Consider the following 27,569-nt stretch of genomic DNA (forward strand, 5'->3'; position numbering starts at 1 on the left):
GAGGGACCTTATCGTCATTGTGTAATCTTATTACTGCAACTAAATTAATGATGTGATTGGATGTGTTGATTTTCTATCTGCAAATAACAAATAAACAGATTAATCTGTATGATAAATATAAAGACTTTAGTATAATTTGTTTCCCTCTAAGATTGATTGTACCATCAATTTAATACTTGTTTTTTTTTTTATAAATCAATACTTATTTGACAAGATAAAGGACAGAGTAATGCAATTAGCCAGAAAAGGATCACATATGCTTTGCATTTTAGAAAAATGGATTTGGCTTTCACTGTGTCATCGGACAATTTTACAGCAGATCAGAATAAAGCCGTTACAGCGATATTCATAGTTGAAAACCATAATGTTAAAGGGCAACATTTGATCACGAGTCGGTGGTCTCCGCCCACTAGCGAAAAAGAACCAAGCTCCTCGATTCCATCGACACTCTGAGGAGTAAAGTGAGTAGTGTAGCAACTCCAGGATCCAGCTGGGCAGTCTTTGGGTCCATTATGAGTCTTTTGGTCCAGTCATAGTACACCCTGTTGAGGGTAGAAGCCAGTTACTAGGAGAGTCCCTGTGCTCGGTCATAATCTGTGATCAGGCCTTTGATATGCGACAGTTTCTGATGGAGATACTGGCATCGCTTCTTTTCTTCCCGATACCCGGGAAACTTCTAAAAAGAGAAAAAGGGGAACGAGTGAGCTTTAAGCAATGCATATCAAACATCCGACATAATGGGCCTCGTGCAACAACATTTTTTGTTTTTTCCCTGGGAGATTTGCTTGGTTGTTTTCAGTAGAATAATTGATAATTGAATAATTTTCACCACATGGAAAAAAAAACTAACAAATTTACTTGTGTCAGTAGGCTAGTTATACAGGGATTATGTAATATGTGCAATTTGCAATACAACTATTTAAAGGGAACTACGCCCATTTTCAAAACTCATACATGTTATTCCTATGGATTAAGACAGTCCAAAACTATTAGTAAACGGGAACAACTCTCTCCCAAATATAAAAACTAGAGTTCTAATGTCATCAAGTATAAAGTCTGGAACTGCTCCATAAGCAATGAAATGTAAAGATATCATAGATGACACTGAGAGCACCCAGGGGAATGTTCTGAGAACATGGGTACATATTCTGTTTCAGAACTGAGAACACTACAAGAGGATACAGCTCTGTGTAAAAAAGAAAACAAACATTCTCTGGGTCCACAAAATCAGTCTCCCATGACATTGCACGTTTGAGACTTACTTCTCTGGTTTCTGGCTTTGAGAGAGAGTAGCTCATGTTCACAAATATCGATTAAACTTCCCTAGGCTATGGAAATACAATATATTGGATTTTTCTAATTTAAGTGGTGTTCCCCTTTAAAGTCATGCCAGAAATGAAGAAAGAATGAGATGACATTAAGTTAGAGGCTAAATGTCTAGCTACAGCAAAACTCTATGACTAACATGGGAGGTGGTCGAGGGGACATGACATGATGGATCATAATCAATTTGACTAAAGGTGATGTCAAACTGTCAGGTGCTTTAATGGAAAATGTTCCCCTAGACAGCAATCTGTACAGAAACCTTGACTGAGGCAAAATTTTCCAAGTATATAGTTTCAATATACTCATGCCAATAAAATTGAAATGGAAAGTTACTGTATCTAACCGCCAAGTAAATTGACAAGCCACGATGCCCATCACAGTAATGAGGTTAACAGAATATTAATACTACATAGTGTTTTATTTTATTTTTGAATTGTCTTCATGCGGTAAATGCTACAAGCTCCCTTGAATTAATATGTTTTGATGAATGGTTCTTGCACGAGGCCCAGGGCTACAAGTGTTGCATTTAATGAGATAAAAACATGTAAACAATTCTTACTTTCTTATACTTTCGGTACTTTTGTAGTATTTGGTCCTCCATAAGCTGAAAAGATAACAAATAGTGTTAGGGTGCCATGTATCTAATTAGTTTGTTGTTTGGTGTCTCGTCAGAAACCAAGCTGTTAAAGGCTCCTGGTCCAGACAGTACCTTGTACTCTTGTGTCCCCGGGGAGAGAGTGTTGATCTTTGAACCCAACTGAACAAACATCTCTGTGATAGCCCCAATCCGGTCATGAAGAGCTCTGTATTCATCGTACTCGGCACAGAAGTCGTCCTCATACTCTTGCCGCTGCTCCAGTGCCGTTATTGTGCTGTATTTTCTGGAAAGAAATAAGAAATTATATCACAGCAAAAGTGATCTTTTGAAACCATGTTGTTTCCAATTCCTTCCAGTAGATGACAGTGCAGACCAGTAGAGTGAGAAGCCTGACACGTCGCTGATGAAACAGCATGATGTGTTGTCCAGATGTATAAATGTAAGACATAAGACGTGTTTGCTTCAGTGAAGCTTCGTTACAGCTCATTTAGACATGTGTTTTACTTCCCTCTATTTATGTGAACGTTTTCAAGCTGATCCCAACACTGGTTTCTTTTCTTTTCTAAACAACTCTGGGTTACACTCTGAAACCTAAACTACTCAGTGACAGATGATATCAACAATAACTTATGAATACCCACTGATGTTGTGACAATTCTGGAATTTAAATTATTTATTACTATTAATTATTCCTAAATCAAAAATTCCCTTCTGAATCTAGGTTTATAACACTTACAACACGGCCAGGGGCAGAGAGTGTGTTTAACTCTTACATTAAATAGTCAGGCAGTTCCTCTGCTGATGTTCGATTGACAGGTGTTTTCTCTCCCTCATGGTCTGTAGATAGGAAACACACACACGCACACACACAAACACACACATCGGAAAAAGGTTAAAGCAGTCTGCCAATGCAAATGCAATAATGTGCCCATCATATCAAGGCTAATGGAATCATTTATCACTCCCTCCGATAAGAGATCTGATCCAAGGCAAGCAGTGACGTCTGCAGGCCACAGAGTAGGAGGCAATGTCGCCTGCTGACTCACTCGACCGTAGGTCACCCAGCTGTTTCACAGTCAATCATCAACAGACTACAGTGAGGACTGCTGGGTGGAGAAAGTGCACTCACTGCTCTCACTTACTCACTGCTCTTTCAAATAAAAACTTATTAATTTCTCCTGTGGGCTTCGAGCAGCAAATATAACTCAATCCTGTGTTTTTTCCCTTTTTGCTAAATGAACGCTGATAATGTCATGGCCTGAACAAATAATATAAAACAGACTCCTGACAGCACAACTGGATACATGAAGTTTGACAAAACCTTACAGAGGAGATGGCTTCATGACCATTTACCTTTGAGATTTTCTCTGTTTTGCTTCAAGTCTGGACTCGTCTCAATCCAGTCTGGTTTTAAGCGCTCTCGTTCTTTGTCTTTGTGCTTTTTGGACCTCTTCTTTTTCTGTTGGACGTTGGTGAACAGTTGGTCAGTGCAAATGGTATGTTGGTCAGTGTGTGGGGGTTTAGGGCTCGGTGCAGTAGGAGCTGGTTCTGTCCTCTCCAGTTTGGGAACATTAGATGAGCCGCTGAGTTTGTGAGGCGAGTACAGACCATTTGGGCTCCCCTGGAGATGATTGTTGGTTTTGTCGAAGTCCAGTTTGATCTGTACTCTAGAGTTTCCATGACTTGAGGAGCTACGAGCCCCATTGGCGCTGTAGTCTCCATTAGACGGTGACTGCACAGGCAAACACTGGTCTAATAGTCTTTGTTTTTTGGGGGTCTGACCGTTCGATGGGTCCGAGGGCAACGGGCGTTTCTAGAGAGAAAAACAGGGAACGTAATGATTAATTTGCTTGAAATGTGCCAAAAGTGTCCATATCATGTGCCTAAATATATATTTTTATTTAAAGGAATAGCTTGACATTTTGGGACATGTCACTCTCAGAGAAAAAAGTGGTCTCAGTCTTCTCATTTCACTCGCAAGAAAAATGTGGAAAAGCATATTTCCCAAATGGTTGAACTATTCCTTTAATTACAGTCAGGGCTATAATAAGTCTGAAGCTATTTAATATAACTACACAAAGACATAGCAATGTCTCATATTTCCAGTACTGTGCAGTGTTGGGCAAGTTACTTTTAAAAATAGTTAGTTACAGTTACTTCTTCCAAAAAATAACTACAGTAGATACTCAGTTACAAATTACAAAAGTAACTAGTTACTTCAGAGAGTAACTAATGCGTTACTTTCAAGTACATTTTTAAATGCTCAAATGTGACCCCACCTCCACCTCGCTTTAACGGAACATAAATACATGTGCATATTCAATTATTTGTGATAAAATTGAATATTATAATGAAATGGACACTTAATACAATACATTATTAACAGAAACTGTACACACATCTAAACTATTTTAATGTTGCTGTGGGACAAAGTGAGACTAGCCCCGAATCAAATGCCATGTATGTAGATATTATGTCTGGATCGATACAAATAACAGATGTTTTGTGAACTCTTGATATTTATTGCCCCTCAACAGGCCAGAACTGGTCAAAATTAAATAATGCTTGTTAAGCACTACAACAAAAATAAATAACAAATATACATGCTCTTTGTAATGCAAATAATGTGTGTGTGTGTGTGTGTGTGTGTGAGAGAGAAAAAGCTAGGGAGAAGTGTGAGTGTGACAGTGATTAGCTTTGGAGCGAGTAGCCACTCTAGAGTCATAGGGCCTATGTTTTCTGACCACATATCTTTAACAGGAAAAGTTACCCCCCCCCCCGGCATTTTGTTTGACTATGCGCGCTTATGAACACCCGCCCAACTCTACCTCTGATTGGCTTAGCATAAAATTTTACTTAACTTCAGCCAATTGTCAGCATGTATGCGATTGTCCCATGCACTGCCCACTAACCAAGGAAGAAAAAAGTTTTTGTCTCTCAACTCAGAGATTAAGTTGGTCTGATGGGAAAAAAAACAGCTTCAATTATAGTAACGTGACGCATTTTTTGGCGGTAACAACATTATTAAGAGTAATCAGTTAGATTACTCGTTACTGAAAAAAATAACGCCGTTATTTTATAATGCCGTAATTCCCATCACTGGTACTGTGTATCTGCAAAAGAGAAAATACCCTATCTATTCCCAGTCCTATATGGAAGAAGAAGTAGCCAAACAGAACTCATTCAAGGTGAATAATTACCACGGAAAGATTCTTGGCAGGACTTAGATGTGAAGGAGAGTCCCCGGGAGTTTTGTGGAATGAATGGTTGGACTGGGGACTCTTCAACTGGCTACTGTGGAGTGGTTGAAGTTTCCTGTAGAAAGATTGAGAACACAGCACCTTTAGTTGGACAGTAACTGCAAGGTAAATGGCCTGTAAAGCTAAACAGGAAGAGGCAGCATGTAGGTCATGAAGTTTGATTTGGCAGATTTATGAGCAAGTGGATGAGCAATTATGATTAATTATAACACAGCTTCCAGAGAGAAAACAGCGGTGGGAGCTTTTCCACAGAATAAATAATTATTGACATTACAAAACTGTCAACCTTTTTAAATCTTAGCAAAGCTTTTTGCAAGTTCATGTTGTATGTTTTGTTTTGTGTCTCTGGTGATGCAATCTACAGGAGGCAAGCCTAAGACTAAACACAGTCCAGAGAGCAGAACAATAGCAGCAGATTTAACCTTTTGTAGGACCAAACCCTCTTCTCTGTTAATCTGCTTCCTACAGCTTCTTCCTCAAACAGCCCGCTACAACAAGTCACACCCCCCAAGTGGATTCCTGCCACCTTTTTAATCATATGGTCACTGTGAGTGGAGTTCAGAACAATTAAACAATAATGTCATAGAACTGACTGAAGTAAGAAGGCCTGAATAAGAATAATCTACTCCAAGAAATGAATAAACTAAAGCAAAGAAATTTGGAGTTTACAGTATTTAAAGGCTATCACAGTTTTATCACACTTGGCAAACACATTGATGACTACAATTGTTAGCTATTTACATGTAGCAGGGGTCCTGAACAGAGGGAGCAAACTGGGTTTGAAGCACATGGCCTGTGTTTACTGGCAGCCAGAGGAAACATACAAGGGGTGGAAGCTCACCCTGAAAGCTCAGCCTTGCTGATCTGAACCTTCCTTGCTAATGCCATTTGGCAACATAGTGCAGGGAATATTTTCCTCTGCTTTGATGTGTCCATTAAGAGATTTATCAGTGCAGAGAAGTAGTCATTTAGAAGCTCCCCTTTCAGCATGATCACAGCAGACTTCTACATTAATTCAGTGGCCTTTCTGTATTAACGCCAGCACTGTCAAAACATATTTGTCTCTAAGTCTTTGCCCAAATGGGTCTTTAAAAGTCTGGCATGGAACAAGACCTTTAAGCAATAATTTGACAATTTGGAAAAAGGAATGATTTGATTTCTTGCCAAGAGTTTAATGAAAAGATGCATACCACTCGTACATGTGTAGGGTAAGTACAGGGCTACAGCCAGCAGGCGATTAGCTTAGCTTTGCACAGAGATTGGAAACAGCTAGCCTGACCGGCTCTGTCCAAAGATAACAAAATCCCCTACCAGCATCTTACAAGTTCAGTTTTTGTAAGGATAAAACTAACAAGATGTGTCAAAAATGTCTGTTGTTATTAATGAAAAATGATTTAAAGGTGCTGTAAGGTTAATTTTGTGGCAAGGCTAGTTATTTTTTCCCGTTTCCAGACTGTACGCTAAGCTAACTGGCTGCTGTTAATAACTTTATATTTAGTGTAGACATGATCATGCTTCTCATGTAACTGGAGCACATTTTCCAAAATTTGAAGTTTTAAAAAGTAACATTTTGTTACACATTTCCAATTTTCTCAATGGAATAAAACACAAAAGATGTATTGTTATTGCAGATATATTATGGCTAACTCAATACCCACCTGATCAGGAGCCTATGAATGAGTTGCTTCTCCTCCTCTAGATATCCAGGCCAGTCTCTCTGGACGTATCTGTAGAGCTCATCCTTCAGAGAGTAGCTGTGGTCTTTATTGTTCAGTTTACCAACCTGAAAAAAGACAGTTCCCAATGTCAATACATTTACAGAAAGAGGACAAAGTATATTTAAATAAAAGACCTGTTTGCAACTCTGTCTGTATTTTGTATGTGGAAAACAGTCTAACCCGGCCCTTATACAACTAAATCTTGCTTATACAATTCTAGACAAACCAACCACTTTCAATTGTGAAAGTAGCCAGATCCCAGCTGGAGACACCCCGCCCCTCTCCTGTCAAAACACAATCTTCTCCTCCAAAGATAATTAAAGCACAGGCCTAATTACAGCTACAAGCAGCGGCACAGTCTCCACTTGATGATTGCAGTGGGACACTTAAACATTGTGAACACAGGAAATATGCTTTAAATAATCTTACTGACATCACCTCTTTTAAGCTGTACAGCAGTCTGTTCATTAGTATAATCAGCAAAATAGCATGTTAGGAAGTAATTTATGTGTGTAGTTTAAATCCTTGACCTGACAGAAGTTAAATTATTATTTATCACACTCAACATTTTCTTTTACCTTTCCATCTGAATATATTACGTCATTAGTCAACTGTGTTTACATAGCAATGTGCCAGATGTTTCACCTCATCCAGTACTGAGGTCAGATCAGCCTTGTCTTTTGGACTGGCCCGCTCCCTCTCCAACCACAGTAGCAGCTCAGGTTTCCTGTAGGGCTTTAAGGCCAGGAGATGAACAATGCGATCCCTTAAGGGCCGGTGTGCCACAGGGCTAGGAACCAGGCTCCTCTTATTGCTGGGGGAGTGCTTGTTGCTGCTATCTGAGCCTGATACCAGACCCTGCTTCCTCTGGACCTTCACATACTTACCTAAGATCAAAACAAAGGGGCACACAGCAGAGTTTTAACAAAAGATGTGTGGAAGACAAGGGCACATTTTGTAATCATAATAAGTAATCTAAAGCTGTTTTTGAATGGCTTTGTTGTAGACACTACACATACACATATACAACACACAAAACCAGAGAAGACCACCCAGATTGTAACGTATGTGATAACAGGATTCACATGTGCTGACAGAATCCTGTAATAGCACAACCAGCATATCATTCCTATTACAGTCCTTAGGCCAGATATACAGATCACACCCTGAATTTGAAAGAGAGGCCTGCACACGATACCTTTGATCTTTATTATATCTCTCTATTGTCATGCAATGTGCTTCATGCACACGCAACAGATACAGTAATGCATTTTTAAACCTAAAAAGCTATATACATACATAAATAAATACCTTAAACATGGGACTGTGCTCATGCACTTTTTTGTGTCTATGTGCAGATGTGGTGTTGTCAAGATTGGAAAACCGTGAAAGGGGTTAACAATAGGGTTAGCCTATTGCTGAGTAAACAGAAGAGCATAGAAACTAAAGCAACTAACACAGAGAGGCCTTTTCTCCCTGTTGCAGTACTAATTCAGTTAAACCCCGGCAGGCAGTGCTAATAGATATCTGCAGATCGTAATCTCATTACAACCTTAAGCCATACTTTAAAGGTTGCTATAGGTTGAAGACTATCTGGTAAAGGCTGGTAAAAGCATGTATACAGGGCATTTTTCAATACAATAATGCTTTTTAAAATTATGTTCTATTGAATATTTCAGTTTTAATAATATACAGTGTTCCTTGTAAGATCCAAACAGAGTGACTTTAAATCTACTTTGCAAAACAGTCATGTAGGAGCTTGTTTCAACATCTACCTTGAACCAGGTCATGACGATTTCAGGCAAATTTCCTTCCTGCACTGAAATAACCTGTACTGCCACATTTCAGACAAGCAGCAACTAGAACCATTGTTTAGTGGTGATACATTAAATCAGCTTAAGAGGTTTTAACACTTAAGGAAGCTTTTGTGGAATGATACTTCCCATGATGACTGTGATGTCTCACTTAGGATAAATGACGCAGAGTTGTGGGCATTTTTATAAGCAAGGCCAAACACTAAAAAAAGCAACTGTTTGCAATTTTGTATCAATAAGGAAAAATAATTAGAAATACATATTTTTTTATGTATTTTGAAAAACCTTTCCAAATTGTCCAACACCGACATGTGTCAGTGCCTTCTTTCCACTGAAGGCACTGAACTTTAAATCATACATTATTATCTAAATTGTGGACATTTTTCTACTCTGCAACCTGTAATTGTGAGTTGGTATATGGACATTCTTTTCTAATGAGTATAGCATTACTGCACTAAAAAAAGACAGTCACCACAAAATAACCCATTTACTGTATTTCTCTGTCTGGTGTTCATGAGGAGGTAAAAACAGTAATGTTCTTGAAAGGACATGTTCAAGTAAAATGGGATATCTTTTAACTTTATGTTTCTAACCAGGCTTTCTCAGGTCATTCCCAACATGTATTAGATGCATGCATGTGCCAGATTAAATGTACTTTGTAAAAGCCTCTGAGCAACTATTTCAGCAGCAATTACCCTAAACATGATGCTGGTGCATGCATGATGTTGGTCTACACAGCGTGTTTCCATTCATAAAATATAATCTACACAAGCATTTAAACTCACACCTCCCCTCTGAATATTATGAAGCCTCATGGCTAGATCATTTAAAAAGTTGCAGCATGGTCAATTTAATCGACAATGACTCTGAAACTATGACTTGGGCAAAGAGAAGGCAGTGAATAAAGATAACTAATTGCAAGTAGAAGACCCTGTATGTTAGGCCGAGATAATATATTTCCAGGTAAAGCATGGTCTATTCTTTGCATGATATAAGTATTTAATAAAATGAAAATTAATTAAACTCCAGTCAGTGTAATTACATTTAAGGAAAAACTTCATCAGCATGAGCTTGCATTTGTTAGCACATACTTCTGGCAAACTCAATCACATTAATGGTGCTGGCAGGCAAACTGGCATAGTGCCTGAACAATCTGGTCAAAATGAAAGAAAAATTACAACGAACATGAATAATTGCCGCGCAGCACTTTGATCAATTATGTGATGACTTCCACACCATATGGCAATTATCAGCAGGATGAAATCATTAGAAGCAATGGTTTAGAACTTTGAAAGTCTCTGGTCATCTCTACTTGATGCCTACATTCTTAAAGGCTTGTTCTTAAAATGGAGGCTTGAAGATGCACCAAAATCTACATTCAGCTATTAGGAAAAAGCATACTTGGCCCCGGCTTGATCTCAATTGCTGAGCGGCTCCAGATGTCCTTCTCCACCTGAGACATGCGCTCCCGAGTTGTTTGGTAGGAATCGTCTGTGGCACAAACTGTGATCTTGTCCTGAATACTGCCCTGGCCTTCCAGGTGATCCCTGCCCTCCCTGTGTGGAGGAGAAAGGAGGAGAGAGAAGATTTTAGGAGAGTTCAAGCTTACAAATTCCCTGGCTCTGCTCAATTAACTGGCCACTTGTCAAACACAAGCATTAGAGATTTGCGCTGTCAAAAATAGTTTGTGATGTTGACACACATAACTGGTTCTGTGGCTTGGGCCTGCTTGCAGATTCTAGTCCTGTGTTATAAATCAGACTTTGGAACTAGTCTAACTTTTCAACTAACCTTTTGACTCAAATGCATAGCCACAAACACTACCTCGCTCAGTTGTTACTGATTACGCCTTTGAGGTCAATTGTGGCATAGCGGCCTATGGGTGTTATTGTAGTCTTGTTTTAAAATAGCCTGACAGTGGTAGTGTCTGTTGTTGTAGTACTGAAGAGAGCCACTGTTAAGACCCTGTGGTCTCACTCTGACACCAAATTTACTACAAATTCCATTTGTGGTCGACTGTGGAAAGACTCATGTGTGCTACTTACCCTGAGACATACTGATGAATGCAGTCAAAGCTGGACTGAGGCTTGTCTTTGCTGTCACTGGAAAGGTAGAATGAGAAGACTCTGAATCCATCAGGAGATTCAGGGGCTGGAGCTGGGATTTTTACGTACTGTCAAGACAAATAAACAAAAAACAATAAGTCATGGTAATTTAGCTTTCACATTTAAACAGCGTTCTCTTGCACACACTCACAAGCTTGAGTGTACTGTTTCTGCAAGCATTGCTAATTTGAGTGGTGTGTTATGCAATAAGCATGCTTTATCTCTCCCAGAAGTAGCCTGATTCAATGTAATCTCAATGAGAAAAAACCCTGGATAAAGTAAATCAACAAAGCACCTTTAAATGAAACTGATTAGAGCCATCTTGACTCACAATAAATGTGACCTAAATAATTTTCCACTTGGGCCAACCACAGAGGATACATTGTACCTCCCAGGTCAGGGATGATGACCTGTGGCCAGTCATGGGAGGAGCCCATCTGAAAGGCAAAACATAACAATAGTATAGCAGGCAGCTTTTTCACTTGGACGATAACCACCTCTGTCACAGACTGTCCCAGGCTACCTAGCAACAAACAAGCCAACAGGGTGAAGTTGATCTCTGTCAGAAACCTGTTACATAAAATGACCCAAAAACCTACTTTCTGTAAGAGGACAGTTTAACATAGAAAGTCATTAACCAACAGGTAATACATCCTTTAAAACACATTTGGCAGCAACTTGCTTTCTATTTCCGTCTGAAAATGGACAGTTTAGTACTTTTCTTGATAGAATGTCCTAGATTGAACAGAAGCCTGCTAATTATCAACCGTCCATTACAAGCAGGTATATGTGCTTGCTTACTGATGAGCAGTACTTAATACGAGATGGCAGCAAGAGCTCAAATTTCCTTTCTCTTTTGCTTCTTTTTGAAGCAGACCTTGTGGTGCCGCCTCTGGCCAAAGCAAACAGGCACTTTTTTACTGCAACAAATTTCAGTCAGGTAGACTTGAAGCTGCCTCTTTAGTTATCAGTTGTAAGTGATTGATTATAAGCTGCCTGGCTGCGAGCAAAGTGTCCCTGGCTGATGTGGCAGCTATAGCTGTCACAAATGCCCAGTCATGCAGCAAGGAGCCAATGAACAGCTCCTCTCCTCGACACCCCTCCTCCTTCTAAAACCCAACGCATGCCATTCACCCCACCCCCATCAGCCTCCAGCTTTCCTTCATGTGCACAAGCCCACCCATGTCAACACAAAACGCAAAGCAGCCCATAAGGCCATGAACACTTCAGACACACAGCTGACCATTAATTCTGACCTATTTCTGCCTGACCATTCACATAAAGTGGTAAAGGGGAGCCCTGCACATGTCTGCTTTCGGTTTAACGCTAATTAAGGACGATCAACCAAAAAAGCATCAAAGTGAGGAGGGACAAGAGGCAAGCCGTGTCCTCAGGACCTATTACTTTCAGAGAGTAAAGTAGTAGGAGCCTTGACCAAAATTAGTAGCAACAAATCACTAAAATGGGGTTACTGTTGTGTATAAAGGCATGTAGGACTGCATTTGTATTCATTTTAAAATGAGTCCTGCTAAACAAAAGCTAGCTTGTGATGTGAGGAGAGCGCACATTTACATTTAGCATCGCAATAGTGCCACCACGTCCCCTCTTTCAATCGATGGCAGCAGTATGAGCCCCCTCCAGCCATGCATTAGATTTGCCTGTCAGCCCTGTCCATGCCACCGTGCACACTTTACATTCTAATTCTAATCAATGTCACTCAGGTCAGACTGTTCCGAGGTCGCCCCGTTTTTTTTTCTCATCTTCCTTCTCAAGCTACATAACCTTATGTCATTTAACCCATTAGTTCCCAGTTTCTGACTTCTTAAGTAGGGCCTGTCTATCTAACATGAGGTTTACAAATTTGCTGCCAAAAAAAACTGAGATTCTAAACTTATACTTTATACTCAAAAAACAGAACCAAAAGTTAGTTAAGAGGATTGATACGACTCTTATGTCTGAAACAGGCTACAGCCAGCAACCAGTTATTTTAGCACAAAGACAGGGAAACGCCTAGCCTGGCACCAAAAGCATGTAACAAAATCTTCACACCAGCAACTCATTCAGTCTTTAAGTCAACAAACTGAGTCAATGTCAGTTACATAGTAAGTAAGTAAGTAAGTAAACTTTATTTATATAGCACCTTTCACAGACAAGAAGGGTCACAAAGTGCTTTACAGTAAAAACAAATAAAACAGCAACACATAAAATACTAAGCCATATTGCTGGTTAAAAGCTTGTCTAAAAAGATGTGTTTTGAGGTGTTAGCAATATAAATATAAAAAGGCACAAGAGCTAAACTGATATATTTGGCTGATATAAATTAATTCCAAATGTTATGGTAGATTTTGGCCAATAACAAAGACAGTACAGAATTTTCAATATTGGCATCAAAAGTTCCAGTATTAATCAGACTACTGGAGACACCACATGGCTACTGGTCATACCAGTTCAAGTCAATCTTGATTTATTGTTCCGCGTCAAATCTACGCAGCGTAGGGTTTGTAACATTCACACTTAGGTATTTACTGTATGTTACAGACCCTACTACCACTGAAGCCTGACATGAACCCTGCATTGAGCAACAGTGTGTTTTATTGCCTGTGTTCCGGTTTTCATATAGTTCCACTTTACTGGTCTGAATTCAATGGTAAATGGTGAAAGATATCATTATTATAGTGTCTCCATCTATAGGGCGGTGGTGAAACACAAAAAAGTGTGTGTGTATCATGGTTGGAGATGTTCTCCTTATTCTGTTATTGAGTCTGCTGTTTATTATCTTTATCACGTCAGATAATAACATATTCAGCATCATGTTATCTTGTCAGTCGATGACATTTTCGCTGCAAACCAACAAGAGTAACTAACTCATCTACTTTGCCGTAGTCTGATCAAGGTTTACAAAATACAGTTTTGAACAGTGACAGCAGAATACACTAAACATTGCAGCCAATTGATGCAGGTGGCCAATGTTATTGACATCCCACCCAGCCCGATAAAATTAACTCTGACTTTTCATGTGTTTAGTCAGTGACACTTGTGCCGACAGGTTTGTGATACTGAAGCTGCTGTCAGTCACATAGTAGGTGTAGATTTACATAGAGACGCTGAGTCATAGACATCTCCATAGCTGCTGTCGGATCCCTTGAGGGTGTGTGAGTGCGTGCGTGTGTGTGCCTGCGTGTGTCCCACAAGGCACTCGCAAGGGAATAAGGTCAGATATTTAGCTGATGGTTGGTCTGTTAAGGCTTGACGTTAACAGAAAGAGACCATTATCAGTCACTGTGTACCATCCTCAATGAACAAACAGAAATACAAACAAAGACACTGAACTTACAACCCTCAATTCAAACACAAGTATAATTGGTAAGTTTATGAAGTTTAATTTAAGTTCACACAGGAGGGTTTTTAAAAGTTGTCAAAATGGCTAACAGAGCTCAGACACAGCTAGTAACAGCTCATAGCTTAGCTTAGAGTGCTCATACACCACTCTAAGGTCAGGATTGATGAGTCATGTATACACATCCGGACACATGACTCAGACTGCATTTTTACAAGCATTGTGATAGCAAATTGGTTTAAAGTGCATTTTTAACCATATATTCAATTATATTTACGTCCGCAGCAAGATGGTGATAATGTTTTAGTATTCCAGCTGAATACTGCTAATGACTCTTCACTTTGACTTAAAGAGACAAGTAGGCAAAACTTTCAAGCTCTTTTAAATAAGAAAAATATTATTCCAGTGTAATTATTAAAAATGCACTTAAGATACTTATATGTTCAGTGTAATTCAAAAATGTAACATCTCCAACCATTGAACATAAACATTATTTGTCCAGCTTAGAAACATGGGAAATAATTAATTAAATGTCTTATGCTCCTTAGTATTCACATTATAATTGTGTAAATCCTTTAATCTGATGATTAATACAATGAAGAAAAAGCATCACAAAAGAAACACTCAGCAGTGTGCACTGTGTGCAGTAACGCCGCCCAATATCATTATAGGAGTGAAGTTTAGCCGTTGGACAGTTACAGTCAGAGCAACCAAATGGCATCAGAACGTCAATCCTTAACACCTTGTCAGTGCAGCCCCCCCATGGGGCGTGCGGGTTGATACAATAACTGCCTCTGTGGCCCTGGCCCAGCCACATCTGCTACTCCATGGTCTATGTGTTTGGAGATGTCAAATACTTTCAAGCTGTTGTAAGGTGTGAACTGGACTGGAACAGTAAATCTTGGCAGGGGGCTCAGCAGTTGAACAAGGACAAAGGACACTATCAGTGATGTCCTTGTAAAACTTCATCTTTAACTCCCCAAGCATGTTTAAACTGTTCATCTTTGATGAGGTTAAACAGAGTGCTTAACCCTGCTATTTGGTGAGGAAGGAAAAAATAGCTTCACTAAAGACATTCGCCCCAGTCCTAGGTTTTTGCAAGCCAAACATCTGCACAGAAAGATGAGAGGATAGTTTCTCTCTTTTTCTCTCTGTCCTTTTTCTTTTTCTCTGCAAGATGGCAAGGTTCCCAGCTCTGGAATTTGGCATGGCAACAGTGAGATGGGAGCAGGCGCCTGGATATGTGATTTACTCAGAAGTCTTTGCCTCCTGCCCCTGTCTGTACTGACACTAGTTACCATTGTCTTCTCATATGAGCCTACTCAGCCATATCTTCTCACTGAGCTGCCCATCTTTTGTTCTATCTTCTTCCCCCACAAAGCTGAGTGCAATGGCCTGTCGGCCCGCCTGGATTATTCATGAACAGCGGAGACGTGTGGCTGTGTGTTGTTGGAGGGTAATGGGAGGGATTGGGGGTTTGGGTGTGTATGAAGGAGGGAAAGGGAAGGGGAGGGTGGGTGGTGGTGGCTCCTAGAGCTGGTGCATGAGGGATGGTCCTTAATAGTCCTCCTTTAGGAATGTGACGAGTAACTCAGCAGAGAAGAGGGGGATGGATCCTGGTTGGTGCAAGTGTATTTATTCCTCTTTATCTAGTTATGTTTAGATATGTTAGTGCAAAGTTAACCTAATACATAATATAATGTAGCCCACTCCGCAATTTAAGGCTATACGGTACAAACATTGAACTGCCAGCCATGTTTCAGTGTCAGATTCAGACAAGTGCAGTGTCTCAGAGAATCGCAAGGGTCACATTAATTATTCATATTCACTGTACCCAAGCTATGTAGAGTATGATCAACAATTCCACTGTGATTCATTGGTTTAAAACGAAACATGTGACATCACCTAGGTCTTAATCATGCTTTGAATGAGCCGGGATGTGGTGGTTCCTGTGTTGTGGATCTATTCATCGAGGGGGGTTGGTAGAGACAGGAAAGCAAAAGAAGGGGGGTGGGGACTGACGGGAGTTAGTGTGGGGATGGGCAACTGTCGAGCATCCCCCAAGGTACTGCCTGTTATGCCAAGCAGAATCAGTCTTTTTCCAAGAGGCTGGGGCTTATCTGTCAACCTCAACAAACACTCCTCGTCTCCCCTCCCCCGACACTCCACCCCTCCTCACTGTAGGTGCCTTCCTCTTTATACACAGAGGGATGGAGGTTTTTAAAGCCTATTTTAAGTGTTAGGCCGATGCTTCCTCTATTTGCAATATGTAAACAAAAACTCAAATTTTTTTGTAAATGGATTTCCCCATATAAACCCGGCCTAATTTGCATTGGATGGTGCCAGTGTTTGGAAGTTAGAAAATTCCCTTTACCCGCTGGTTATTAGACCTCAGATGCACTGACATCAGTAATGTGTTTCCCTTGTTGATTCCTAGCCTGTTTCACTGGAGCAATCCCACAAAACAATTACAGCGTTGCACTATACTCCCATTACTGGACTTTTCTCTCCACGCAAGCAGGCAGCCTGTAATCCTTTAACAATTCACAGATTGTGCACTGGAAAGTATGTCCAAACCTGATTAACTTGCAGAAAAGACTTGGAGAAAGACGGGGAAATCCAAAACATGCACCAAGATGTGGTGTGTGATAGTGTGTTCTATTTGTACTCATAGTCAGATTTTTCCGAGGTCAAAGTTGGAAACACGACCCCTGACCTTAAATTTCCAAGCTTGACACGCCAAGTACCCCAAACTCAAAATCCAACATGGATGGCCATGCATCAACAGTTATTAAAGCTTACGTAATGCACAGTTATTAGTACATACAGTATACCCTATTTGTGTCTCACTAAATCAGTCACAGTTCTGTCCAAGTTTTTTCTGTGGACATGTTGTATGCACAAAAAATGTGTGGTTGTCAACTGGGATTTCTAACATAATAATAATACTAATATTAATAATAATAATAACAACAACAACAACAACAATGCCTAACCTGGCTATAGCTAAGCCCACAATGAAAAATCTGACTTGGGAATGGAACACATTCAACACGGGTGTGACGTCATTCCCAGCTCTGGTTTCCAAATTGTGAGGTAAATGGAACGCACTATAAAATCAGGTGGCATGGATTTAAGAAGTGAGCCAAATATTGCACTCAATGTGCTTGAACTGTCAATCAGAAGTAACATATAGATGTAAAAAAAGACAATTTTTTTCAAGTGATTTTCTATATGAGTTTCATACTAACCCCTTTGCTTATGAAAAACATAATAAATAGAATTGTTGGAAAACTAAAATGCCCCTCTTGATACCTAGGCTCACTATGCTTGTTGTGGTGGTCTTGGAAATTTTAACTCCTAAGTTTACAAAAAGACATAAGTAATATTTATGCAGTGTGCATCTTCCACCACAAAACTAGGGAAGGATTATAAAAGCCTGTAAAAGCTTTCTGTCTTTAGGTTAAGTGATAGCTTTTGGTCTCTCTCCACAACAACACTGCCCATGCTTACTTGCTATGTTAGTGTTGGTCATATCCTGTTGTGCTGCATTTTTAAATCCAAGAACAAATTGTTTGTGATAAGACTCCTTAGAGGCCTGTCCCGACACTGTTATTGTCAACTTTGTTTTTTTTCTTTACAATTCAAAAGAGCTTTTTGAATGGTTAATAATCGACAGCTTTGCACAGTTGGGTTTTAACATTTATCAGAAGGTTACTTGGTAACTTTCTTATAATCATCTACATATTTCAAGATCTTAATGATTCCTGGTTTAAACCTATGTATTTGGCAAAAGTAGGCTTAGTTCTCTTAATAGATGGATAAGATTTTGCGGAAATTTGTTGTGTGTTTTGCTGAAAAAGAACCATTGTGAAATATGTGAATATCATGTAGCTAGAGACTTTTCTGACAACACAATAAACAATAAAATTGACAGTAAAATGTATTAAGGAGTTAAATTCCTGATTGGACACAACCACCAAGGATCTCCATATTGACAAGACATTTTTTGTAAATAAGAGCACCACTCTGCCATCAGTTACACACAGCACAATTAGCATTATATTTAGATATTTAGTCATACATTTCAGAATTTCCCATTTTCATTATTTTGATTCTGATGCTGATCCTATATTGCCTTTGGTTGTAAATCAGGATAAACCTCACATCTCTGTTGACTGTCCTTTTCCTATTTTTTGCCTTTTTATTTAATATTATTGTATGGTTGTCCAAATTGAATCGTATAAGGCTTTGCTTGCTGAGTTTTTGGATATTGATCCTGTTACTTAACAACCAATCAAGCACTATTTAAATTACCATATTTTCTCAGTCACTTTTTTTTTTTTTTTAAACTGCCTGTGTTATTGTGAGTTTTTTCTCGCTGCTATTTTCAGTTTCCTAGTGTTGGGGACATCTTTCTTCCTAATGGTACCAGATTAGCTTGGAATGTAAATAAACAATACAAAGCCACAACAAGAACCACAACTATGTGTGTGCTTCACTGGGTTTCTAATTCTGGCATATTCTTTACACTATATGCTGCCACTTTTAGACAAACTGCCTGCATAGTTTGTGCCAGTGATTTCAGATTTTTTACAGCACTCTTGTTACCATAAAATACTCTACTAATACACTGCCACAGTCACCATGGCATCCTTCGAAATTCTTCATTTGAAGCAAAAAACTGAGTAATGACAGAGGAGCTAACTACAAAAAAGTCCTCTTTAAATGCAGGATCTCATGAGGCTGGTTCCTAAAATATACTCTATGATCTAAAGATCCTAAGGCCAACTAGCTCTGCATAAACACAGTGGGCCTCAGACGAGCGAGAACACAGAGACTTTTGCCTTGCTTAACACATCTGGATGAATAGAGCGGCGTGTGCCCTTTCAGAAACACGTGGGACAACTCTCCCTCTCACTGCTATGCCACTGGGAGAGGACGGCTCTCCAACCACATTCCTGTTATTGTTATTCTAATTAGCTTCCAGAAAAAAAAAGATGTGTACATACACACTCACACACTCGCACGCAAAAGCTTATTTGCAGTGCGAGCTGGAGGCGAAGCAAAGCGGCGTGGTGGCGGGGGGTAGACTCGGAGCAGCCGTGTGTGAGATAGAGGCCCTGATGTCTCCCAAGGACTCAGCCAAGGCATGGGGTGAAATGGCAAAATAATCAAGAGGGCTGGCGGGAGGGAGCCCAGAGGAAGCTCAACCTTCACTCACAGTCGTCATGAGAATATCTTTAAGAGCACCTCTACATTCCCCTCATCACAACACCGTTGCCTTTATGTGACAGCTGTGCACATAAGTACAGACAGGGACATAAACAAAAACAATTACTCTGGCAACTTTTATGAACTGAGGAAGACATTAAACCGATGTCACACCTGACCCAGCACAGAGTATTAAAATGTAATGTCCACATTTCCTACATTAATATTACACTCATAAAGTTTATAATTCAGTGGTACACCATAATACTGAATCAGTCAATGGTATGCCACAGCTTTGCAACGTAATAGGTGAGATACAGTGCTCACTAACCCGTACAGAAGTGTAAGTGGAAACATCAAGAAGTATGTGAAGTATGTGCTTTTAAATAACAAGCACTGTAGCAATGGGTACAACACGTTTCCAATCAATATGCACCCTGCAGCCTAGATTTAACAAATAAGAACTAAACGCAAGCTTCATTCTCACTAAATGGATATAGATCATGCCAACAAGCAGATAGTGTTGCCGGCCAAGGAAAATAAGCACTTGGATGTGAAATTCCTGGCCATGGGAACTCAGACCAACTCTGAATATATTCCTTAATCCCTGCTGATTATTTCAAAGTAATCCAGAAATCTAATTTCTTTTCAAATTCCATCTTTTAGTAAATGCGAAAATCTGTCTACTGCTCTTATTTCTTTATAGTTGCATCAGTCTCCCCTTTGTTTTATTTTCTTTCACCATTCCAGACACTAGTTATTTATCAAACCCATTCATTTTCAGTTTCATTTCCTCCAATATCATCCAGTTTTAAGCCTGTTTATATCTTATAGAGGCAAGTAAAAATAGTTGATTTTTTATTGTAATGTTTGAGTTTCACAGTAGCCTTGAACACTAGTTTCAGGGGCATCTGAGAGTGTGCGTCTTTCATTGCATGATTACAAGCTTGCCAGACAATTTACAATAGTAAGGCTAAATGCCGCAGGGTCAAAGAGAAAGGCAGCCGAAAAACCTCAGCATGCTATTTCTCGATAGCAGCTTTGGCCCCTGATACCGCTGTGCCCTGGAATCAAGCCAGGACAGTGATTTGAAGAATTCCTCCAGTTTTTGTGGCCCTGGAAGTGCCCCTTTACAGGTAGTGTGACATGAGCCAGTGAGGACAAAGATCAGAGAGAAGCAGTTGTGGCTTGTGTGATGGAGCTGTACAGCTGGCAACTGTCAATGGACACAAATCTCCTCACCCGAACACATGACCTCTTGAAGATTGTGCTGCTTTTGGGGAAGGGATGAGCTCCAACAAAAAAAATAAAAAATCTGTGATGCTTTAAACCTCCAACCTGGAGACACAGATACTGGTTATCGTCTGTCTGTTGTTTGCCAGACTGCCATGTTCACCAACATCCTCCCCCCACTAACGGCTTAATCTGGCCTCCCCCACCACCACCAATGGTTGCAGCTACCTCATTAATGCCCAATCGTCCAGCTCTGGGACTATGTCAGAGGGGGAGGGAGCCCTTGCTTGAATTTTGCAAAGCAATTTGAATATGTAATGTTCCAACCAAGATATAATCACCAAATCCTATTCAGTGATTAAAGAACACTTAAATTGCACTCACTTAACATTTCTTCACAGAAAGACTCTTAGAAGTAAGTTAATCTGCAGCTCGTTTTACAGATGTTTCATTACATGTTTACATATATTTGTGTTTTGGTCATATTTTGCACCCTGCCTTTAAATTCCACCGCTCATGTATCATTCCTGTATTTCAAATCTTTCATGTCTGCACTGTAACATGCTTGGAGAAATGGGGGCTCCCTGGAGTTCGCCCACCCCCCTACCTCCTCCCCCTCCCTGAACAAAGCCTCCCCAGTTGCAAGCCTGACCCAGTAACCTGGCTAGCAGCCTGGGGGTATAGCGTACCCTGTATTAGGGCTTCCAGGGTCCGTGTGAGCACACAGGGCTGGCATTTGTGTACAGAGCAAAGTCACTTTCGTCAATGCAGTCGGCTCTAGCAGGGATTAGAACAGCTCCTTTTAGACAGGGCCGATTGTGTGGTAAATATGTAGTAGCCTAGCAGGCAGAGCCAGAGAGGGTGTAATAGTGGCCCGGCTAATCTGGTCGGACACAGGCATCTTTCTTTACGCTTCACAGGAATGCCCTCTTGCTTTCAGTGCCAAGTATTTTGTATATTATGTACTTTGTCTTTGCATATATATGTAGTACAGGATATTTGAAACAACATAGTATAACTGAGCAAACGAATGACACCTTTCCCTCAGGCTTTGGGCTCCGGTGCATTCAAAGCCGCCACATTCTACTCGTCGATCATTGGATCTTTTAGTTTTATGAAAGAAAACAGTCCGAGGCAACAAAAAACCCCAAATGAATGACAGTTGGTGGATTTTTGACCTCTTTGTGGATGCATGCAATTGCTCATTGAATGCTTAAGAATCAAATAAGTTGTGCAGAGGAACTGTCACAAGTGTGCTCCACAGCAAATCAGAACTAATTCGAGCATTCAATTTCTGAGGCATTAGGGAGAGTATGCAAAACATCTTACCCCCTGGCTCCCCTTGAAGCAAATCGCTGGCTGATTTGATAGTGATGCCTGAGGAGAGACAGAGAAAACCAAGAAAGTGGTCACTGATTCAGGAATCATGTAAAATCTAATGGACAGCTCATACATTATGAGTGAAAATACATCGCCATTGTTCCCACTCTGCTTAGTGGATTTCTCTAGATAACAGCAGTCAGGCTTGATAAGACAAGGCTTGGTAAACTTTCCTCATTAAACGCCAAAACGTTGCCATAATTGCCATATCCTTCATTAAGTCTACATTTGAGGTGTTTCTGACCCTGATCTTCAGAGCAATGCATGTGATTAATCAATCTATTGTCTACAGAAAATGTTGCCTGTGGTATGTTTGTGTGTTTCAGCTGATTCCCCTTCTAAATGGTTAGAAAAAAAAAATGCCGCAACAAATTCTAGAGGAAAGACAAAGCTACTTTTGAAACCAATTATACTATTATATTACATTATACTAATTTTTTGAAATTACTTTTTATAAGCCCCACATACTGTACTGATCTCCAAGACCACGGTGTACCTGGCTTAAGCTCCAGGACATATTATTTCTTTCCCCCGACTGATAAAGAAATATTAAAATTATAAAAAATATCTGCCTTTGAGGGAACATGATACATAGTTAATAGATGGAGACAATTATCTGTGAAGTACAGATGTGCTCATGATGGACAGCGCTCTTAATTTATTATTAATGGTTTGGGGAAATGTCTTCCCTATTGAAGAGTATTGTTGTGATTTTCTTCATCATCCGTTAGCTTTTAATATTAAATGGAATAATAAATATTAAAGCACATAATGTTTGACAACACAGCCGTAGGGCTAAATCTGAAGTTTTGGGATCAGAATCTATCACATGTGGAAAATAAAGCATCCTATTTTTGTATATGACCATTTTAAATATGACAGTAAATTGTTAATATTTTGTATTTACTGAAGCTGAAACAATTAGCCAATTTATTTTTACAACTTTCCAAAAGGGCACCTTTTATGAAGGCTCTATAAGTTGTAACTAAAAGCTTCATAAAAGATTCGTTATTAGCCATTAATAAGATTTTCATTTTTGGTGTTGCCATGTTGGGAAAAATCCCTTTCCCTAGCTTGTTAGTGAATTAGAGACCCGTGAGTTCTTATTAATGAATTAACAAAATTTGGCGACACCCCGGCAACCCAAGAGTTGGATGGAACCATTTCTTAGGCCTACAATAATAAAATATTTAAAGAATGCCTTATTAGAAAGTGATACAGATGAATGAATTACAGGATCAACAGAAAATAAATCAGCTATTTTTTTTATTGATGGATCATTTAAGTCCTTTATTAAGCAAAATAAAATACTGATGCCTTTATATGTATGTTAGCCAGTCAAACAGAAGCAGGAGAAGATCTTTCTCTAGAGAATTTTTATTTTTGAAGTTAAATTTTGTGGTTATGGCTGAAGCATTGACTGAAGAACATGAGAAAGCTAAAAGGGACATTGATAGAGCAGAGGGTGAAAACAAGTCAACCTTCCCCTCTTCCTCTTAGACATGTATGTATGTCTATTTAATACATTGGGAAACATGGTTTTACATCCATATATTAATTTACGGTGATAAAATGCTTACTTTTCACCATCCTCACAATACAGTTATTAGTCTTACATAGCCACAGACATTACCTCATCGATATGCATCCTGCAAACAGCTATTTCAAAAACAAAAACAAAAAAAACATAAGCTGGGTCTTGGTGTCATTCGCTTCACACGCTAGCCAGATCAAGATCCTCACAACACGAGGGAGCGGTGCACATGGAAAACACTAAGTTCCTAGTTTTGTAGCCTAGTGTTAGAGGCCGCCTAAATCAACCCAAAATGAAAGTTCTTTGTAGTGACTTTAAAGGGGCGCTATGCAGTTTGGGTTATTTCTTTGCGGGTTTTTTTCTCACAGGTTTCTCTATAGAGTGACTCCTATACAGCTTCAGAATAGAGATTTGGCAGCTCCTATGTGTACTTGTGTCTGACTCCTCGATCAGTTAGTCTGTCGCTTCCTCTTTCTCTGTTCCCCTGACAGTGCTGTCCTAGCTTCCAGCTTCTTTTTTGCCGGTTCAGCCATGAAGTTAGTGTGAAAAACTCCATTGCTACCTTGTTAGCCTGTTTCTGAATGGGCGTATGTGTACAGTGCCGTGAAGCAATTACATTACATTACATTACATGGCGAGACCTGATATCACGCGATCCTTTGAGACGTTGAGGCCGGCGTCTCGCTGGCCAACAGTGGTTTTTCCGCTCACAGGGGCTAGGGGGGAGCGAGACGACTACCATTCAATTTAAAAAAAAAAGTCCTATAACCATTTCAATGACGCCAAAGCTGTTCAGTTAAGTAAAATTTAACTAAAAAAATTGCATAGTTCCCCTTTAAGCTAGTGCCACAAATTCACCGGACCTGACTTTTTAAATGTAAATATTTGTTGGTTTTCTAAATCTGCCACAATAGTACATTGAATATATTTGGGTTTTCGATTGTTTGTTGGACAAAACAAAAAGTGTGAAAGGAAGAACTTTAGCATTGAAATCGTGAAACGATTAAATGATCAACAGAAGATTAAACTACTGAAACTAGTTTTTGGGCATTTTTAGGCCTTTGTTGACATGACAGCTGAAGACATTAAAGGGGAGAGAGAAGGGGAATGACATGCAGCAGCGGGCTGCAGGTTTGAGTCAAACCTTGGTCCGCTGCGTCAAGGCGTAAACCTCAACATATGACACCTGTTCTTTAAACTAAGCTATATTTGCCCATTTTTTTTGTTGCAAAAATGGCAAAGATTCACTGTTTGACATGTAAATAAGGAATATTTGCTACTTTTCTAAATCTTCAATTAGATTAAATTGAATTTCTTTGGCATTTGTGTAATTGTGACATTTGTCTGACATTTTATAGACCCAACATTTAGGCCTACTCATACTTAAATAACTGGAAGATAAATTATTAGTGTCAGCCCTTTGACATAAAGGCTCAGTTCATTTCAGTTTTACCAAGCCCCCTTCCTCACCCACAACACAGACTTGAAAAACATAAATAAATCAAACTTTTTCAGGTTGAGAACTAAATCTTCCACACCACAGTGCGAGACCAGCCATCTAAAACAGTATTTTCTGGGGTGGTCTTTGACTTGGTCCGGATAAGTTTTGCAGTAACTTCTCCTGCCTGCCTGCCTGCTTTGGCCTGGAGGAAGCTGTCAAGCTGTATGAGCTCTGGAGTTTACTCCGCTTCACAGACCAATGAGCTCCAGAGCTAGACGGGCTTCCAGGCGTGTAAAGGGCAAAACGCAATAATACACAAGAGCCCAGCGACAAGTTGTCGAGCACTGCCCCCAAGCCCAATGCGGACTAGCTGGGTCCCACATCCAGGTCTAGTTTTACTGGGGCCCAGGCACACGCAAATAAAGGCTACTTATAGTTTTGAACCCAAAACAAATGAGCCTCCAACTGAAGTCACAACTGTGGGACTAACCGTTTTTTCAAGCATTGCTCTGGGAAAGACCATTTGGATAGACTCAATTATCTCGGTCTTATTTAATGGACCATAAAAGCAATAAAACAGTCTCACGATTTAGAGTTGAATTTGCATGAAAGCTTGTTCATTAATATATTCCCGAGAGCGAAACGAGCAGAAAAAAAAGTTTTTTTCTTCTTCTTTTTCCTTTTTTCATTTAATGACTGACGCTCATTTGTGTTCGGTCCTAATAATTAATTTCAGATGTAAAAAGCAGAGAAATTAGCAGACTTTTAGAAGATCAAGGAATATTCACAAACCTCTGTCATATGTAAACTTGAATGCTTTTTTGATATTTGGGCAGATGACGCTTTGGTAAACAAGCAGACATGCACAACTGAAAATAGCCTGAGCCTCCCCATTTCTGCACATTTTACTGAGGGCTTATAGGGGAATTTAATGAAATCCCTTCATTCTTAAGCCCATTGGATTGTCTGTTATTATGATCACGATAAATCAAGCTTAGTCTTCTACTGTATAACAGCCAAAATAAACCAACATTTCTCTCGATGAGATTTGAGCTGCTGAACTATAAACTTTACTTTTTCTACAAAAAGGGAAGGATACGCTGCGTTTCCCAATGATTATACAGCTCCCTGAGTTTGGAGGCGATTTGAGAAAATTAAAAATATAGCTAAAACACACACACACACACACACACACACACACACACACACACACACACACACACACACACACACACACACACACAAAAGCTCCAAAGTTCAACCCGATCATTTTTCTTACCTTCAGGTTCTGGTAGGCTTCGAGGGTCCGGATTGCAGTGTCAGTGAGTTTGACGTGATAAATTGTTTGATTCGGGGTGTTTTTGTTGATTTTGCCACAGGAGAGCCCATACCGATGCTCCTGTCTCAGCGCTGCCATTTTTACAACTGAAGACTATTGGCGACATACTGCCTGCTACGTCACCGAGGAGAGAGGCTGTGGGCGGGGCTTACACACACATATACACACACACACACATATACACACACACACACACACACACACACACACACTCACTCACACACTTACTCACACACACACACACACACACACACACACACATACCCGCAAGAGAAAGGATAAGGTAAATAAGCATTTTAGTTTCGTTTCAGGTCACACTCGTTCGCCATAGACAGAGTTTCGGCCTGTATTTATCTTGCATTTGATCTATTTTTGGTCCCAGTTGCAGTTATCCAATTGGATTTTTGTAGATGCTCTCTGTGTCTCTTCAGCACACACAAACTCACACACACACTGAACAAATAGTCAGTGGTGGAAGAAGTATTTAGATCATTTAAAGAAGCAGTATACATTATATATCAATCAATCAATCAATAGTTATTTATATAGCACTTTAGTAAGTAACTAGCAGGTATCCAAAGTGCTTCTCATCAGGAACCAAGAATAAAAAAATAAATCACACAACAATTAATGAAGCATAGAAAACAGTTAAATCAGAAAAAAGGTTAAATAGAAACCACATAAATTGGCACACCACTACTAGGTATTAAAAGCCATTCTAAACAAATAAGTTTTGAGTCTGGACCTAAAAAGAGCTACATTTGCAAATATCAGGGGGTAACTTGTTTCATAGTCTCGGGACAGCAACCTCGAAAGTCTGATGGACTTCTAAGACCAGTGGATTTAAAGAGTGCAAGGACCGTTTGTGCTCACGCAGGGTTAAAAACTTGAACAAATGTAAGGCCTTGAAAACAAAGAAATTCTTGAGATTAATTTAAAACACACTGGGAGCCAATGTGAGGTGTAGAGAACGGGAGTGATGTGTGCACGTTTAGATGGATTTGTCAAAAAATGAGCAGGAGCATTTTGCACAAGTTGAAGATATGAGATGGAGGTTTGATTCAGACCAACATAAAGAGCATTACAGTAATCCAACCTTGAACTAATAAAAGCATGAATCTCCTTTTCTAGATTATGCCTGTTAAGGAAAGGCTTAACTTTAGCCAGTAGGCAAAGCTGGAAAAAGCTCATTCTAACAACATTGCTGATTTGCTTGTCAAATTTCATGTTGCAATCAAAAGTAATTTCAAAATTGTTGACAGCTGGCTTA

The 27,569-nt window shown here is 39.7% G+C and overlaps 1 protein-coding gene across 1 annotated transcript; it reads right to left on the reverse strand.

Moving 5' to 3' along the window:
* On the reverse strand, positions 1 to 26,407 carry LOC117948563 (RNA polymerase II elongation factor ELL). Its single transcript, XM_034878256.1, has 12 exons — positions 26,240 to 26,407; positions 21,935 to 21,982; positions 10,762 to 10,889; positions 10,118 to 10,272; positions 7,548 to 7,789; positions 6,843 to 6,967; positions 5,125 to 5,239; positions 3,278 to 3,737; positions 2,698 to 2,761; positions 2,036 to 2,207; positions 1,886 to 1,930; positions 1 to 676 (listed from the first exon to the last, which is right to left on the reverse strand). Exons 1-12 carry the CDS (start codon positions 26,375 to 26,377, stop codon positions 566 to 568), a joined length of 1,803 nt encoding a protein of 600 aa, XP_034734147.1. The 5' UTR covers positions 26,378 to 26,407; the 3' UTR covers positions 1 to 565.
* Between the last annotated feature and the right edge of the window lie 1,162 nt (positions 26,408 to 27,569).

This window comes from Etheostoma cragini, chromosome 8 (genome assembly GCF_013103735.1).
Source record: "Etheostoma cragini isolate CJK2018 chromosome 8, CSU_Ecrag_1.0, whole genome shotgun sequence".
NCBI classification, from domain to species: domain Eukaryota; kingdom Metazoa; phylum Chordata; class Actinopteri; order Perciformes; family Percidae; genus Etheostoma; species Etheostoma cragini.